The 18,612-nt window shown below is 43.1% G+C and overlaps 1 protein-coding gene and 1 pseudogene across 3 annotated transcripts in view; both read left to right on the top strand.

Annotated features, from left to right (window-relative positions):
• Positions 1-1,538: 1,538 nt before the first annotated feature.
• TEX36 (testis expressed 36) overlaps positions 1,539-18,612 on the top strand; it is a 107,386-nt gene continuing 90,312 nt past the window's right edge. Inside the window, exon 1 of one of the 3 annotated variants that reach the window (XM_019035106.4) lies at positions 1,539-1,771. In XM_019035106.4, coding sequence (XP_018890651.2) covers positions 1,658-1,771 — 114 coding nt within the window. In that variant the 5' untranslated portion in view covers positions 1,539-1,657. The remainder of the gene's footprint in view (positions 1,772-18,612) is intronic. The other 2 variants (XM_004050253.5, XM_055353001.2) reach the window with 2 other exon arrangements.
• Positions 16,694-17,796, top strand: LOC109028452 (fructose-bisphosphate aldolase A-like; annotated as a pseudogene).

Raw genomic sequence — 18,612 nt, 5'->3', positions numbered from 1 at the left:
ATGCCGTCTGGGGCCACGAGATGACAGCTGCCCCCTGGAGCTGGTGAGTGGTGGTAGGTGGGAGGGAGCCTCATCTCTGAGAATCCTGAACAGCAGAGCCGCCATATCGAGCCTGGACTACTTCCCTCTGGACTTCACTACGCAGAGAGAATAAATGTCTATCGTGTTTAAGCCCCCGTTAGTTCGGGTTTCCTGTCCCAGTCAAATTTGTTCGTAATCCATATAGTGCGTCTTGGCAAGGCTGTGAGACGACAGAACTCCCTTGCACTGCTGCTGCTGGGAGTATTTCTTTATACCTCGGCTTTGGAGAGCAGTGGGCAATGCCCGGTAAAGGTGAAAAACAGTGTCTGTTGCACTGGGTTTGTCAGCAGGTAGCAGAAATCCTGGAAGGGTTTACTCCACACACAACAGGATTGCCTGGTGCAGCAGCTCTGCAACACCAAAAGAGGCGGCCCACCACCTTTTCCTCCTCTTCTTACCATATGGCTTTTGGCATCATAGTGCAAGTGGACCTGTGCATCTCCGGCATCACATCTAAGGGCCACCTCTGGCCCTTCGGTGCTGGCAGTGGATAAGGTCCTCTATCACTACTACAGCAACTCTCCTTGGAAAACCCAGGGGGGTGACTGGGGGAGGAAAGGGTGGAGGACACAATTTCTGAGTGAGAGAGCAGCTGGACAGGTTGTCCTGTACGTGTTTACTCTCGTATTCACACGGAGTAGCCAAGAGAATTGGCAAGACACAACATTAAAAAAAAAAGAGAAAGAAAGAAAAGCAGAAAACACCTTACTGAGTAGAAGGGAGGCAGAACATGTGTGTTCAGGCCCTGAGAGAAACGCCAGATTTCATGAGCAGCCTTTGCAGCCCTGGGGAGGCCAGGTGGCCCTTGGCAAGGCTCATGAGCTCTGGAGCTGGCCCATGACCTTGCCGGGACTTGTGGCATCCCATCCATTGCTGTATGTCCCTTGTTTCCTATTTGTAAATGTTGAAGGTTGTCATGGAGAAAAAATAAAAACAGGTGAATGTTTAGTTTAGCACAGCGCTTGGCATATAATAATTATTCATGAGTGTTACTTCCGCATGGTCTCAATGCTGTGCCAGGCAGGTAAGAGTGGCTATGAGTGAGTCCTGAGGTTGGGTCCGAGCTGAGACACAGAGGCTGCCACAGAAGGAGATGGTAGGCAGCGTGGGTCCTGGGTGCAGCAGTGCCACTGATGCAGACAAGGTCACCCCCAGCCTGGGACTCAACTTACTTCTCTGAAAACTAACAGATTGGAACATACGGTTGCCAGGGGGACATGCAACTCAAACATTATTGGTTCAAAAATTGAGAGGGTACAAAATGTTTGCCATTACCCCCAAATCATCTTGTCCTTACCTGTCTGAGCTGACCACAGGGCTTCCTCAGCTGGGACCTGGTGGCTCTTTGCCTCTTACCCCAGGGAGTCACAGCTGCAAGGAGCCAGTGGCAAGAATCCTCAGAGGGCTTAGAAGACTCCTTCTCCCATTGTGATGGGTGAGTTCCCATTCCATGACAACAATGAGCACCCGCACCTTCCCCTCCTGGAAGAGGCTGAGAAGTAAAGATCAGGAACAAGGAGAAGGAGCAGCTTCCCAGACGTGTAGAGCTTATGAAGTTTAGGAAGCAGCTTCCCAGATGTGTAGAGCTTATGGAGAGGTGAGGGAGCCAATCTCAGCTACATTCAGCTTCCTGGAGAGAATGACCAAAGGGCGACGCTTCAACCCACCTTCAGACAAGGATGGGAGATGGGTAAGGAAGATGGTGGCCCCTGGTGCCTTTCTCATGCCACGTGGGTGTGGTCAACGGTCTGAGGAGTTCCGATCCTGCTTCTGCTATTACTGAATGACCTTTGACAAATCACTTCACTTTACTCAACCTCAGTTTCTTTGTCTGTGAAATGGGAATCCTCTAACACTCTTGCGAAGATTGAATGAAATAATGCATGTAAAATGCTCAGCACACTGGAGCCTCATGAATGTCTACTAAGCAGTCATTCCTGCTCTACTTTTTCTTTCTTCCTTAACATCTATTTTCTAACGTACTACAGAACTTATTCTCTTATCTATGTTATTTTTCTCCCCTTGCTAGAATATAAGCTCCATGGAGCTGGGATTTTTGTCTATTTTATTCACTGATGTATCCCCAGTGCCTAGAACAGGATCTGGAGCATAGAAGGCACTCAATACATATTTGTTGAAGTAATTATATTGTACTGGAAACCTCTAAACAAATTCTTGTTGGCTCCCAATCCAATTCCTTTAGCCCCTCCAGCCTATGAAATGAGAAGAGTCCAGGAATGCATCATTTACTCATCTTCATCACTTGAAAACTTTCCCTTTCCAGCTTCATGCTCTCCCCCAACCCTTGCTCTTCTGATGTCACTTACAGAGCCTGTGGGATTTTTCACTCTTCTACCATCTTCAAGAAACATTTGCGTCACTCCTAAGTGTGAGGTCTTAGCCTTGTCGGCCAAGTACTTCTCTCCTTTGCTCTTAAACATGTATATTTCATGGCCGACAAGCCTTTCCCATTTCTAATTTCTACGATTCATTCACAAAAAGAATGTTAAGGGGAAATCACAGCAGTAGACTCGCAATGAGAAACATAATCAGAGAAAAACCTGATGTCGACTTCTTTTAGGGTAGCAATAGGTAAAAAATTGTTAAAATTTTAATTTGTTCCAAAGAAAAACAGAAAACACTTCAGCAAATTTGGGTCTGAAGGCTTTAAAAAACTGATCTACCCACTTGGATACAACCTTGGCTAAGCAGCTTAGTCTTTCTAAGTCTCAGTTTCTTTGTGTGTAAAATGGGAGCATAATGTACCAAGGGTAGAAGACCATGGTGGGAGATTCATGACTCATTAACAAGTGCTCAGTACAATGAGTGAGTACATAGAAACCACTTAACATACATACACTTTGTATGTATGTGTACATGTATGTGTATACACACAAATGTATACCTTGTTTCATTCCACAAAAATTTAAAGCATGGAAAATGTACACAATAAAATAATACAGTATAAATCAAATAGAAAGTTATAACCAGTTTTATAAATACTTTAGAAAGAGAAGAGGCTGAGTCTGAGAACACATATAACATAGACATAATATTAGGTATATTTCCAGGATTATATGGTAGATATTTGGGCACCACATTTGACTCTGAGTTCCCTGGCAGCCAAAGTAAAATGAGAGATAATGTCAACTCCATAAAGCTAAGTTCCCATGAAAAGAAAAATGTAAGTTGCTCAGACTAAGTAGTTTTCCCTCTAGCTATTACCTATGTATCAGTTACAATTGTTAGCCTGAATTTTATAGAAGGCTGACTAAAGTGACTACAGTGTCTTAACCAAATAGGGATTTATATTTCTTAAGTAACAATGAAACCTAGAAGTTGGCCATCCCAGGCTAGTACAGCTGCTCAAGGGAGTCATCAGCAGCTCCCTTTTCAGCATTCTGTTTTGCCATCCTTAGTGTGGGATGACTCCAGCTCCAAACAGTGAGTCCACAACTCAGGCAGGAAAATAAGAGGAAGGTCAAAGGACAGAAAGGTGGAAGGCACCTGTCACCTAAGTCCGCCCCTTTTTATCAGGAAAACAATACTCTCTTTCCTTCCCTGGAGCCTGCTCCCTAGACCTCTGCTTCCATCTCACTGTGTCACATGGCCAATTTAGCTGCAAGGGTGTCTGAGGAGGTGTTTTTTTAACCAACCACGTGGCTGCTCTGAATGAAGAATCTGAATTCTGTAGTAAGGGGGAAAGTGAGAATCAACATTTCATAGGAAGAAATTTTATTTTATCCTTCTATCAAGACCCCAGAAACGTAGCCCAGTCCCTGGGTTTTAGGGAGAAAGGCACTGTTCCCCAAAGCTTGGCTTGAGCCTTTGGCAAAAATCCTTTCTGCTGTCAGCACCTAAGAGCATAAAAAGAATAGTGCTGATCATGAAGTTTCCCAAAGTAACTTGTAGACGAGGAGGGAAAAATTAAAGAAATTATTGGCTTTGAGTCAGCTGCAGCCCATTTGGGAGGACCGTAATTGCCACATTAGAGGTGACAGTCATTTTGCAGTTGACCTTGCTGGTTGCAATCTAGCTATTGCCAGGTAGGAAAGACTTTTTCCACACACTTGCCCCTTCCTATTTAATATTTCAGTCATTGAGTGATTGAACAAAGCAAAAATTTCACCACCAACTTGTTAAAAAGCTGTATTTCACGGTTACAATATCTAACAGAAGGGTTTATTTCACAGCTATCATGTTATAGCCATTAAATATATATTTTAAAAGAGCGAAATTAAAACGCTAGAGCCATTTTTTACAGTGATTTAGTCTACAGACTTGCTGAATACAAATGAACCCAAGTCAGTTGTCATTTAACTGGTGAGAGACATCATTCTTGATGTTAGAACAGCCTCCCCCAACCCCCAGCCTGATTTTCCGCAACTTCCGAGAGGGAAGTGTTGACTCAGTCAGACTGGAGGAAGGGTGAAGGAAAATGTTCAGAGCCCGAAGACCCTTTGTATTATTTATATTTACCTCTAAAAATATTTCTTTGGAAAACATTTTAAAAATAGAAGATAGAATGAATGAGAAAGATATAGGTTGACTTTGAACACATTTCTAGAATGTATTAAGAGAGGAAAGCAAGGTGCAAAGCAGTATGTATGATATAATCTGATTTTTGTAAAGCAGTGTAAGTCTTCTCACAGGCATAGGTGTTTGTATGTGATCATATGAGTGCTTGGTTCCTAATATTGTTATCTGGGGTTGGGGAGTGCGACAGGAAGCAGAGAAGAAAGCAACCCAAAGCTACCGTAAAATAATAAGGCAGGGGAGGGGAGTCAAGATGGCTGACTAGAAGCATTTCGTGCCCGCCTATCCCACTTAGAAAAACCAAAATAGTGTACAGGCAGTCACACTTCAAATATGTTATCCAAGAGAGAACGCTGGAATTCAACAGAGAAGTGACAGGAAACACCGTACGTGGGGAAAGAGAAGGGAAAAAGGCAGCCTGCCTGGCCGAGATCGGCTGGGAGCCAGGAGTGACTTCCCAACATGGGGAAAGGGTAAGTGGGTAAGTGAGAGACTTCCGGCAGCCCACATGCCCACTGTAGAAATGTGTAACTCTGGCCATGGAGAACTTCTCGACCCTTCCATCCCCGAAACTAAGAGAGAGAGTCTCCTGGAAACTGTGGGATGGAACTCCTCTAGGGAGGAAGGTCATGCTGGGTTCCTTTCTGAGACCCAGGCTGCTATAGCAAGGTGCCATTTTCAAATCTATCTTTTGGCAGACTGCACGCTGTCCTAGGGCCCAGCAGCATCTGGACTGAGGCATTATGGAAACTTGGGCTGTTGCTACTGGGACTGAGGAGTGAGCTGAGAGCACTTCCACAGTTGAGGCTAAGAAGCAACTGAGGCACGGGCTGCAGCTGCAGCTGCTGGTGCTGGGAAGTGAGCACTGCCAGGAGACTGGGATGTGAGCGAGGCACAAATTGACACTGGAACTAAGTTGTCAGCTTGGCGGGGGTGCTCCTGTAGCCAGAGCCAAGGGGGGAGAGCTAGACATGGGCTACTGCTGCCAAGGTTGGAGGGCAAACCCTGGCAGGACTGGAGCATGAGAGGGATGTGTGTTCCCCATGCACCAGCCCAGACTGTGGCCACCAAAGACAACCCCTCCCTCCAGTGACAGGGCCTCAGCACAGCTGCTACCACCTCTCAGTTGAGCACTCCACCTGGGGCCTGCTCCTGCTCATGATGGCTGGTGCCTGCTGTCATATTTTGGGGGCCTGAGCACAAGCCCACCCAGCCTGGCTTTGGCTCCTCTTCCATGACAGAACACATAGCCTCACGTCCTTGAGCTTGCCCAACCCATCTACCACCTTGAGTACACTCCTTCCAGGGAACTCAGATTGGGCCTAAACTCCTGGCCACTACCATCTCAGCTGGCCCCCATGTGCAAGCACCACCTGCAGTCCTAGAGACTGGCCTGCCCAGCCCATCGCAACCACTGCCAACATCAATGCACACCACTCAGGACCCAAAAAATTATCCTGCCACTGCTACTGCCGTCACCCATGCCACACCAGCTGCCTAGGGGCCTGAGAACCCACCCACCTGCCTGGTTCACTGCTGCCACTACTAGTATCAAAGCAAGCCATCGGGAGGCCCAAGAATTGGCCCACCAGGAACTGCCAAAACAGGTGCCAGCTTATACTACTCTGAGGCACAAAGATAGACATGCTCAGCCAACTGCTGCCACCAATGGGGCCTGAAGACTGACCTACCTGGCATCTCAGTCCCCAGCACAACTTCATCACAGCCTCTACTGTTAACCACACCCTAACCCACTGAGGAAATCACAGGTACCACTAATTGTGGTTACAGACAAAGAAATCATATAAAGCCTGCATGACTACATGCATGCAGAATCAAAGCCAAAGTACTCTATCCAACTGACACCATAGAAACATCTTCAGGAAAATGTCCTCCCTTATAAAAGTAAATTTAAAAATAGGAAGAAGAGACTGTTACACCAGATGTGCAGATAGCAATGTAAGGACAGAATAAACATGAAAAAGCAAGGAAATACACTTCCAAGAGACAAAATAATTCACCAGCAATAGATCTTAATCAAAAAGAAATTTCCCAAATACCAGATAAAGAATTGAAAATATTCATTTTAGGGGCTGGGTGCAGTGGCTCATGCCTGTAATCCCAGCACTTTGGGAGGCCGAGGTGGGCAGATTATTTGAGGTCAGGAGTTCAAGACCAGCCTGGCCAACATGGTGAAACCCCATCTCTACTAACAATACAAAAATTAGCTGGGCATGATGGTGCATGCCTGTAATCCCAGCTACTCAGGAGGCTGAGGCAGGAGGATCAATTGAGTCTGGGTGGTGGAGGTTGCAGTGAGCCAAGATCGCATCACTGCACTTCAGCCTAGGCAATAGAGTGAGACTATGTCTCATAAGAAAAAAGAAAAAAAATCATTTTAAAGAAGCTCAGTGAGATACAAGAGAAGGCTGAAAAATAATACAAAGATATCAGAAAAATAATTCAGGATATGAATGAGAAATTTGCCAAGGAGATAGATATTTAGAAAAGAAAAGAAACAAATAGAAATTCTGAAATTGAAGAACTCATGAAAGGAAATACAAAATACATTTGAAAGTTTCAACAATAGACTTGATCAGGAAGAAGAATCTCAGAACTTGAAGACAGGTCTTTTGAAATAATCCAGTCAGACAAAAATATATAAAAAAGAATTGGAAAGTATGAGCAAACTCTTTGTTACATTTTGGATAACATAAAGTGATCAAACATTTAAGTTATCAGGATCCTCCAGAGAAAAGAGACAAAGAAAAGATTAGAAAACCTATTTAACACAATAATAGATAAAAACTTCCCAAGTCCAGAAAGAGATTTAGACATTCTGGTACAAGAAATTCAACAGTCCCCAGGCAGATACAATACAAAAAGGTCTTCTCCATGAAATGTTATAGTCAGACTATCTAAAGTCAAAGATACAGAACAAATTTTTTTAAAAAGCAAGGGAAAAGCATTAGTCATCAATAAAGAAAACTCTGTCAGACTAACATTAGGTTTCTCAGCAGAAACCTTACAGGTCATAAGACAATAGGATGATATATTCAAAATGCTGAAAGAACAAACTGCCAGTCAAGAATGCTATTTCTAGCAAAGTTCTCCTTTACAACTGAAGGAGAAATACAGTCTTTCCCAGACAAGCAAATGCTGAGGGAAGGACTTTTTTACCACTAGATTGACCTTTTGAGAAATACTCAAGGGATCCCTGGAAGTGAAAGGACAATATTTACCATCATGAAAACATACAAAAGTATAAAACTCACTCGTAGAACAATCACACAAAGGAGGAAGAGAAAGGATTCAAATTGTACCACTACAAAAATCCACCGAATCACAATGACAAGCAGTAAGATAAAAAGAAAGGAAGAAAGAAGATGTAAACAACAAGAAAACAATTTAATAACATGATAGGAACAAAGCCTCACATATCAATAATAACTTTGAACAGAAACCTTAAATTATCCATTTACAAGATACAGAATGGCTGGCTGAATGGAATTTAAAAAAAAAAGATCCAACTATGTGCTGCTTACAAGAAACTCACTTTGCCAGTAAAGACATATAGATAGACTGAAAATAAAGTCATGATAAAAAGATATTCCATGCAAATGGAAAACAAAAGTGCACAACAGTAGCTGTACTTAGGTAAAACAGTCTGTAAGTCAAGAACAGTAAAAAAAATACAAAGAAGGTCATTATATAATGATAAATGGATCAATCCAGCAAGAGGATATAACAGTTCTAAATATATGGCTATCCAACACTGGAGCACCCAGATTCATAAGGCAAATATTATTAGATCCAAAGAAATGGACTGCAATGCAATAATAGTGGAGGTCTTCAATTCCCTACTCCCAGCATTAGACAGACAATCTAGACAGTAACTCAACCAAGAAACACTGGATTTAAACTGAACTTTAGGCCAAATGGACCCAACAGACATTTACAGTTCATTCTATCAAACAACTGGAGAACATACATTCTTTTCATCAGCCTATGGAACATTCTCTAGGATAGACCATATGTCAGGCCACAAAACAAGTCTCAGCAGTTTAAAAAAATTAAAGTCATTACATATCTTCTCAGACCACAGTAGAATAAAACTAGAAATCAATACCAAGAGGAACTTTGGAAACTATGCAAATACATAGGAATTAAACAACATGCTCCTGAATGACCACTGGGTCAATGAAGAAATTGGGATAAAATTAGGGGGGAGGGGCCAAGATGGCCAACTAGAAACAGCTGTGGTTGGAGGTTCCCACTGAGAAGAATGAAAATGGTGAGTGAATCCTGCACTGGCAACTGAGGTATCCTGATTCTGTCAGAGACTGACTAGGTGGTTGGCATGACCCACAGAGAGCGAGGAAAAGTAGGGTGGTGTGTCTGCTCACCTGGGAGCCACATGGGGTTGAGTTCCCACCCCCAGCCAAGAAGGGTGGTGAGTGATCATCTTGCCCTGCCCTGGAAACCATGCTTTATCCATAGATCTGTGCAACCCATGGATCAGGAGATCCCCCTCATGAGCCCACGCCACCAGGGCCTTAGGTCTCAAGCACAGAGCTGTGCAGATTCTCAGCAGCCACTTGGTGGGGACTGCCTAAGACTACCGAGTTCCTGGGGGGAGGGGTGGCCATCATCACCGTGGGTGCCTGCTGCCTAAGACGACTGAACTCCCCAGGAGAGGGGCAGCTGCCATCACTGTGGCTGCCTGCTAAGACAACTGAGCTCCCAGGGGTAGGAGTGGCCACCATTGCTGTAGCTCCAGTCTGCCATTTTTACCCTGCTGGTGCTGGAGAGACGGGACCATGTGGACCCAGGAGGAATTTCCCACAGCACAGCATAGCAGCTGTGGCAGATCGTGGCCAGACTGCCTGTTTAAGCTGGACTCTGGTCCATCCCTCTTCACTGGATGAGGACTCCCTGCATGAATTTCAGCAACTCCAGCCAGGGGTTTAAGGACAGAACTCTTGTCTCCCTGGGACTGAACCCCTGTGGGGAGGGATGGCTATGGTCTCCCTGGATCAGCAGACTTAGTCTTCTCTCCTGCTGGCTCTAAGGAACCTGGGCAATCTGGATGAGTAGAGATTCCCCCAGCTCAATGCACCCACTTTGCCAAGGGGCAGCCAGAGTGCTTCGTTAAGCAGGGCCCTGGTTCCCATGCCTCCTGACTGGGTGAGACCCAGTCAAGTTACACAGGAGTGTTCCTGCTGGTATCAGGTCAGTGCCCCTCTGGGACAGAGATCCCAAATGAAGGAGCAGGCTGCCACCTTTGCTGTTCTGCAGCCTCCACTGGTGATAATTCCAGGTGCCGGAGGGACCCAGGCAAATAGGGTCTGGAATGGGCCCCCAGCAAACTGCAGCAGTCCTGTGGAAGATGGGCCTGACTGTTAAAGGAAAGACAAACAGAATGCAACAAAAACAATAGCATCAACAAAAAAGTCCCTGTAAAAATTCCATCCAAAGGCCAGCAGCCTCAAAGATTGAAGCTAGAAAAACTCACAAAAAGGAGAAAAAATTAATGAAAAAATGCTGAAAACTCAAAAAGTCAGAGTGCCTTTTATCCTCTAAATGATGGCAACACCTCTCCAGCAAGGGCACAGAACTGGGCAGAAGCTGAGATGGATGAATTCATAGAGGTAGGCTTCAGAAGGTGAGTAATAACAAACTTCACTGAGCTAAAGGAGCATGTTCTAACTCAATGCAAAGAAGCTAAGAACCATGATAAAACATAACAGAGCTGTTAATCAGAATAACCAGTTTAGAGAGGAACATAAATGATCTGATGGAGCTGAAAAACTCAACATGAAAACGTCACAATGCAACCACAAGTATCAATAATTAAATAGACCAAGAAGAGGAAAGAATTTCAGAGCTTGAAGACTGTCTTGCTGAAATAAGACAGGCAGACAAGAATAGAGAAAAATGGATGAAAAGGAATGAACAAAACCTCTGAGAAATATGGGATTATGTAATAAGACCAAACCTATGACTGATTGGTGTAACTGAAAGAGACAGAGAGAACAGAACCAAGTTGGAAAACGTACTTCAGGATATCATCCAGAACTTCCCCAACCTAAAAAGACAGGTCAACATTCAAATTCAGGAAACCCAGAGAGCCCCAGTAAGACATTCCACAAGAAGATCAACCCCAAGACACATAATCATCAGATTCTCCAATGTGGAAATGAAGGAAAAAATGTTAAGATCAGCCAGAAAGAAAGGCCAGGTCACTTACAAATGGAAGCCCATCAGACTAAGGGCAGGCCTTTCAGCAGAAACCCTACAAGCCAGAAGAGACTGGGGGTCAATATTCAACCTTTTTTTTGAGACAGAGTCTCTCTCTTGTCACCCAGGCTGGAGTGCAATAGTGTGATCTTGGCTCACTGCCACCTCTACCTCCTGGGTTCCATTGATTCTCCTGCCTCAGCCTCCTTAGTAGCTGGGATTACAGGCACCTGACACGACGCCCAGCTAATTTTGTATTTATAGCAGAGACGGGGTTTCACCATGTTGACCAGGCTGGTCTTGAACTCCTGACCTCAAGTGATCAGCACACCTTGGCCTTCCAAAGTGCTGGGATTACAGGCATAAGCCAGTGCCCAGCCTCAACATTCTTAAAGCAAAAAATTTCCAACTCAGAATTTCACATCTGGCTAAACTAAGCTTCGTAAGTGAAAGAAAAATAAAATCCTTTTCAGACAAGCAAATGCTGAGGGAATTTGCCACCACCAGGCCTACCTTGCAAGAGCTCCTGAAGGAAGCACTCAATATAGAAAGGAAAAACCATTACCAGCCACTGAACTACAAAGACCAATGACACTATGAAGAAACTACATCAACAAGTCTGCAAAAATAACCAGCTAACATCATGATGACAGGATCATATTCATAGATAACATTAACCTTAAATGTAAATGGGCTAAATGCCTCAATTAAAAGACACAGAATGGACAGCTGGATAAAGAGTCAAGACCCATTGGTGTGCTGTATTCAAGAGACCCATCTCACGTGCAAAGACACACATAGCCTCAAAATAAAGAGATGAAGGAAAATTTACCAAACAAATGGAAATCAGAAAAAAACAGGGGTTGTGATCCTAGTTCCTGGACAAAACACACTTTAAACCAACAAAGATCAGAAAAGACAGAGAAGGGCATTGAATAATGGTAAAGGGATCAATTCAACAAGAAGAGCTAACTATCCTAAATATATATGCACCCAATATAGGAGCACTCAGATTCATAAAACAAGTTCTTAGAGAACTACAAAGAGACTTAGACTCCCCACAATAATAGTGGGAGACTTTTACACCCCACTGTCAATGTTAGATCATTGAGACAGAAAATTAACAAGAATACTGAAGACTCAAACTCAGCTCTGGATCAAGGGGAACTGATAGATACCTACAGAAGTCTCCATCCAAAAAGAACAGAATATACATTCTTCTTGGTGCCACATGGCATTTACTCTAAAACTGATCACATTATGGGAAGTAAAACACTCCTCAGCAAATGCAAAAGAAGTGAAATAATAACAAACTGTCTCTCAGACCACAGTGCAGTCAAATTATAACTCAAGATTAAGAAACTCACTCAAAACCACACAACTACATGGAATTTGAACAATCTGCTCTTGAATGACTCCTGGAAAAATAATGAAATTAAGGCAGAAATCAAGTAGTTCTTTGAAATCAATGAGAACAAAGAGACAGTGTACCAGAATCTCTGAGACACAGCTACAGCAGTGTTAAGAAGGAAATTTATAGCACCAAATGCCCACATCAAAAAGCTAGAAAGATCTCAAATTGACACACTAACATCACAACTAAAAGAACTAGAGAACTAAGAGCAAATGAACCCCAAAGCTAGCAGAAGACAAGAAATAACCAAGATCAGAGCGAAACTGAAGGAGATAGAGATACAAAAAACATTTCAAAAAAATCAATGAATCTAGGAGGTGGTTTTTTTGAAAACATTAATAAAATAGACCACTAGCTAGACTAATAAAGAAGAAAAGAGAGAAGAATCAAATAGACACAACGAAAAATGATAAAGGGGATATGACCACTGACCCCACAGAAATATAACCAAACATCAGAGAATATTATAAACACCTTTATGCAAATAAACTAGAAAATCTAGAAGAAATGGATAAATTCCTGGACACATGTATTCTCCCAAGACTAAATCAGGAAGAAGTTGAATCCCTGAATAGACCAATAACAGTTCTGAAATTGAGGCAGTAATTAATAGCCTACCAACCAAACAAAGCTCAGGATCAGATGGATTTACAGCTGAATTCTACCAGAGGTACAAAAAAGAGCTGGTATCATTTCTCCTGAAACTATTCAGAATAATTGAAAAGGAGGTACTTCTTCCTAACTCATTTTATGAGGCCAGCATCATTCTGATACCAAAACCTGGCAGAGATACAATAAAAAAAGAAAACTTAAAGCCAATATCCATGATGAACACTGATGCAAAAATGCTCAATAAAATACTGGCAAACTGAATCCAGCAGCACATCAAAAAGCTTATCCACCATGATCAAGTCAGCTTCATCCCCAGGATGCAAGGCTGGTTCAATGTATGCAAATCAATAAATGTAATGCATCACATGAACAGAACTAAAGACAAAAACCACATGATTATCTCAATAGACATAGAAAAGACCTTTAATAAAATTCAACATCCCTTCATGTTAAAAACTCAATAAACTAGGTACTGATGGAACGTACCGCAAAATTATAAGAGCCATTTATGACAAACCCACAGTGAATGTCATACTGGATGGGTAAAAGCTGGAAGCATTCCCCTTGAAAACCAGCACAAGACAAGGATGACCCCTCTCACCATTCCTATTCAACATAGTATTTGGAAGTTCTGGACAGGACAATCAGGCAAGAGAAAGAAATAAAGTGTATTCAAACAGGAAGAGAGGAAGTCAAACTGTCTGTTTGCAGATGGCATGATCCCATATCTAGAAAACCCCATAATCTCAGAAAAAAAACTGGAGGCATCATGCTACCTTACTTCAAACTATACTACAAAGCTAGAGTAACCAAAACAGCATGATACTAGTACCAAAACAGACACATAGACCAATGGAACAAAATAACTCGGAAATAAGACTGCACATCTACAACCATCTGATCTTCAACAAACTTAAAAAAAACAAGCAATGGGAAAAGGATTCCCTATTTAATAAATGGAGCTGGGAGAACTGGCTAGTAATATGCAGAAAATTGAAACTGGACCCCTTCCTTATGCAACAATTAACTCAAGACAGATTAAAGACTGAAATGTAAACCCCAAAACTATAAAAATCCTAGAAGAAAATCTAGGCAATACCCTTCAGGACATAGGAAAGGGCAAACAAATATTACATGATTAAAATGTCAAAAGCAATTGCAACGAAAGCAAAAATTGACAAATTGTATCTAATTAAGCTAAAGAGCTTCTGCACAGCAAAATAAACTATCATCAGAATGAACAGGCAACCTACAGAATGAGAGAAACTTTTTGCAATCTATCCATCTCATAAAGGTCTAATAACCAGAATCTGCAAGGAACTTAAACAAATTTACAAGAAAAAAACCCCATTAAAAAGTGGGCAAAGGACATGAACAGATACTTCTCAAAAGAAGACATTTATGTGGCCAACAAACATATGGAAAAAAAGCTCAGCATCACTGATCATTAGAGAAATGCAAATCAAAACCACAATGAGATACCATCTGATGCCAGTCAGAATGGCAATTATTAAAAATTCAAGAAACAACAGATGCTAGTGAGGCTATGGAGAAATAGGAATGCTTTTACACTGTTGGTGGGAATGTAAATTAGTTCAACCATTGTGGAAGACAGTGGGTGATTCCTCAAAGACTTAGAACCAGAAATACCATTTGATCCAGCAATACTGTTACTGGGTATATACCCAAGGGAATAGAAATCATTCTATTATAAAGATACATTCATGCGTATGTTCTTGCAGCAGTATTCACAATAGCAAAGACATGGAGTCAACCCAAACATCCATCAGTGATAGACTGGATAAAGAAAATGTACATGTACACCACGGAATATTATGCAGCCATAAAAAGGAATGAGATCATGTCCTTTGCAGGAACCTGGATGGAGCTGGAGGCCATTATCTTCAGCAAACTAAGACAGGAACAGAAAACCGAACACTATCACGTTCTCACTTATAAATGGGAGCTGAACAATGAGAACACATGGACACAGGGAAGGAAACAACACACACTGGGGCCTGTTACAGGGGGTGTGGGAGGGAGAGCATCAGGAAAAATAGCTAATGCATGTGGGGCTTAATACCTAGGTGACAGGTTGATAGGTGCAGCAAACCACCATGGCACACTTTTACCTATGTAACAAGACTGCCTCTCCTGCACTTGTATCCCAGAACTTAAAATAAAGTTAAATAAATTTTAAAAAGATAAAAATTTAAAAAATTCTTAAAACAAATGAAAATGGAAACTCTACATACCCAAACCTTTGGGATACAGCAAAAGCCGAGGAATTTTTTTTTTTTTTTTTTTTTTTTGAGACAGAGTTTCACTCTTGTTGCCCAGGCTGGAGTGCAATGGCATGATCTTGGCTCACTGCAACCTCCGCCTCCCAGGTTCAAGTGATTCTCCTGCCTCAGCCTTCCGAGTAGCTGGGATTACAGGTGCCTGCCACCATGCCCAGCTAAGTTTTGTATTTATTTATTCTATTTATTTATTTTTTTTGAGATGGAGTCTCACTCTGTTTCCAGGCTGGAGGGCAGTGGTGCGATCTCTGCTCACTGCAACCTCTGCCTCCTGGGTTCAAGCAATTCTCCTGCCTCAGCCTCCTGAGTAGCTGGGACTACAGGTGCACGCCATCACACCCAGCTAATTTTTGTATTTTTATTACAGACAGGGTTTCACCATGTTGGCCAAGATGGTCTTGATCTCTTGACCTCGTGATCTGCCTGCCTCAGCCTCCCAAAGTGTTGGGATTACAGGCATGAGCCACTGCACCTGGCAACTTTCGGATTTTTAGTAGAGACGGGGTTTCACCATGTTGGCCAGGTTGGTCTTGAACTACTGACCTCAGGTGATCCACCTGCCTCAGCCTCCCAAAGTGCTGGAATTACAGGCATGAGCCACCGTGCCCGGCCAAGCAGAGGAAAATTTATAGCAATAAATACCTACATCAAAAATGGTAGAAAGATTACATAAATTAACTATCAACAATGCACTCCAAGGAACTAGAAAAGCAAGAATAAACCAAACCCAGCATTAGCAGAAGAAAAGAAATAATAAAGACCAGAGCCAGAACTAAATGAAATAGAGACTAAAAGAAAATACAAAGAATCAATGAAATTAAAAGTCGATTCTTTAAAAAAGAAAAACAAAATTGATAAACTCCTTGCTAGACTAGCCACAAAAGAGAAAACCCAAATAAACAAAATCAGAAATGAAAGAGGAGACATTACAGGTAAGACCACAGAAATATAAAAGATCTGTGGAGATCTTTTATTAAATAAAAAGTTGGAGATCTTTTTTTAAATAAAAAAGTTGGAGACTACTGTGAACAAGTATATGCTGACAAACTGGGAAACCCAGAGGAAATAAATAAATTCCTGAAAACATAAAACCTACCAAGATTGAATCAGGAAGGAATGAAAATCTGAACAGAGCAATGCTGAATAGTGAGACTGAATCAGTAATTAAAAAAAAAAAATCTCCCAACAAAGAAAAGTCCAGAACTGGTTGGATTCACAGCTGAATTTTACCAAACAAAACCCAAATACCAATTGTCTTGAAACTATTTCAAAATATTAAAGAGGAGGGAATTCTCCCTAATTCATTCTATGAGGCCAACCAGCATCACACTGATACCAAAACCAGAGATAGACACAACAAAAAAAGACAACTACAGGGTATGCAGGGGTGCCCCAACCACACTCTGTCCACAGACTCTCAGTTATTTTAGGAGATCCCTGGCCAAAGATTTATTTCTCTTGACAACCAAGGGCCTCCGTCTGGATTTACAAGGAAGAAACTTCCTCTGAAGCACTGGAACTTGCCACCACCAGCACCATGCCCTACCAATATCCAGCATTGACCCTGGAGCAGAAGAAGGAGCTGTCTGACATCGCTCACCGCATCGTGGCACTGGGCAAGGGCATCCTGGCTGCAGATGAGTCCACTGGGAGCATTGCCAAGCGGCTGCAGTCCCTTGGCGCCGAGAACACCGAAGAGAACCGGCGCTTCTACCGTCAGCTGCTGCTGACAGCTGACGACTGCGTGAACCCCTGCATCGGGGACGTCATCCTCTTCCACCAGACACTCTACCAGAAGAAGGATGATGGGCGTCCTTTCCCCCAAGTTGTCATATCCAAGGGTGGTGTTGGGGGCAGCAAGGTAGACAAGGGCGTGGTCCCCCTTGCAGGGACAAATGGCGAGACCACCACCCAAGGGTTGTATGGGCTGTCTGAGTGCTGTGCCCAGTACAAGAAGGATGGAGCTGACTTCACCAAGTGGCATTGTGTTCTGAAGACTGGGGAACACACCCTCTCTGCCCTTGCCGTCATGGAAAATACCAACGTCCTGGCCTGTTATGCCAGCATCTGCTAGCAGAGTGGCATTGTGCCCATTGTGGAGCCTGAGATCCTCCCTAATGGGGACCATGACTTGAAGCACTGCCAGTGTGTGACCAAGAAGGTGCTGACTGCTGTCTACAAGGCTCTGAGTGATCAACACATCTATCTTGGAAGGCATCTTGCTGAACCCCAGCATGGTCACCCCAGGCCATCCCTGCATCCAGAAGTTTTCTCACGAGGAGATTGCCATGGTGACTGTCACAACGCTGCACCGCACAATGCCCCCCACTGTCCCTGGGATCACATTCCTGTCTGGAGGCCAGAATGAGGAGGAGGCATCCATCAACCTCAATGCCATTAACAAGTGCTCCCTGTGACCTTCTCCTATGGCCGAGCCCTGCAGGCCTCTGCCCTGAAGGCCTGGGGCAGGAAGAAGGAGAACCTGAAGCCTGCCCAGGAGGAGTCAAGTGAGCCGTGGCCAACAGCCTGGCCTGTCAAGGAAAGTACACCCTGAGCAGTCAGCCTGGGGCTGCTGCTAGCGAGTCCCTCTTCATCTCTAACCATACCTACTAAGCGGAGGTGTTCCCAGGCTGTCCCCAACACTCCAGGCCCCGACCCCACTCTCTTGAAGAGGGGGCCTCCTCTTCGGGGCTCCAGGTTGGCTTGCCCGTGCTCTTGCCTCCCTTGTGACAGTGGTGTGTGGTGTCGTCTGTGGATGCTAACTCCATCACCCTTTCCAGCACACTGCCAATAAACAGCTATTCAAGGTTGGAGGAGGGGGGGCGGGGAGAGAACTACAGCCAATATACCCAATGAACATAAATACAAAATTTCTCAACAAAATACCAGCAAACTAAATGCAACAGCACATCAAAAAGACAATATACCGTGATCAAGTGGGATTTATACCAGGGATGCAAGGATGCTTCAACACACACAAATCAGTAAACATGACACATCACACCAACAAAATGAAGGACAAAAACCATATGATTATCTCAATAGACACAGAAAAAGCATTTGATAAAATTCAACATCCCTTTATGATAAACACTCTCAACAAACTAGACATAGAAGGAACATAACTCAAAATAATAAAGACCATATACAGCCAACCCACAGCTAACATCATACTGAATGGAGTAAAGTTGAACGCCTTTGCTCTAAGAACTGGAACAAGACAAGGATTTTCACTTTCACCATTCCTATTCAACATAGTACTAGAAGTCCTAGCCAGAGCAATCAGTCAAGAGAAAGAAATAAAAAGCATCCAAATTGGAAAAGAAGAAGTGAAACTGTCTCTTTTTGCTGAGGATATGATATTATATCTAGAAAAACCTAAAGACTCTACCAAAAAAATCCCACTTAGATTTGATAAATATATTCAGT

Source organism: Gorilla gorilla, chromosome 8, assembly GCF_029281585.2.
Source record: "Gorilla gorilla gorilla isolate KB3781 chromosome 8, NHGRI_mGorGor1-v2.1_pri, whole genome shotgun sequence".
In the NCBI taxonomy this organism is placed as follows: Eukaryota; Metazoa; Chordata; class Mammalia; order Primates; family Hominidae; genus Gorilla; species Gorilla gorilla.
Note: the sequence above shows the minus strand (reverse complement) of the source record. Positions and strands in the feature narration are given on the sequence as shown.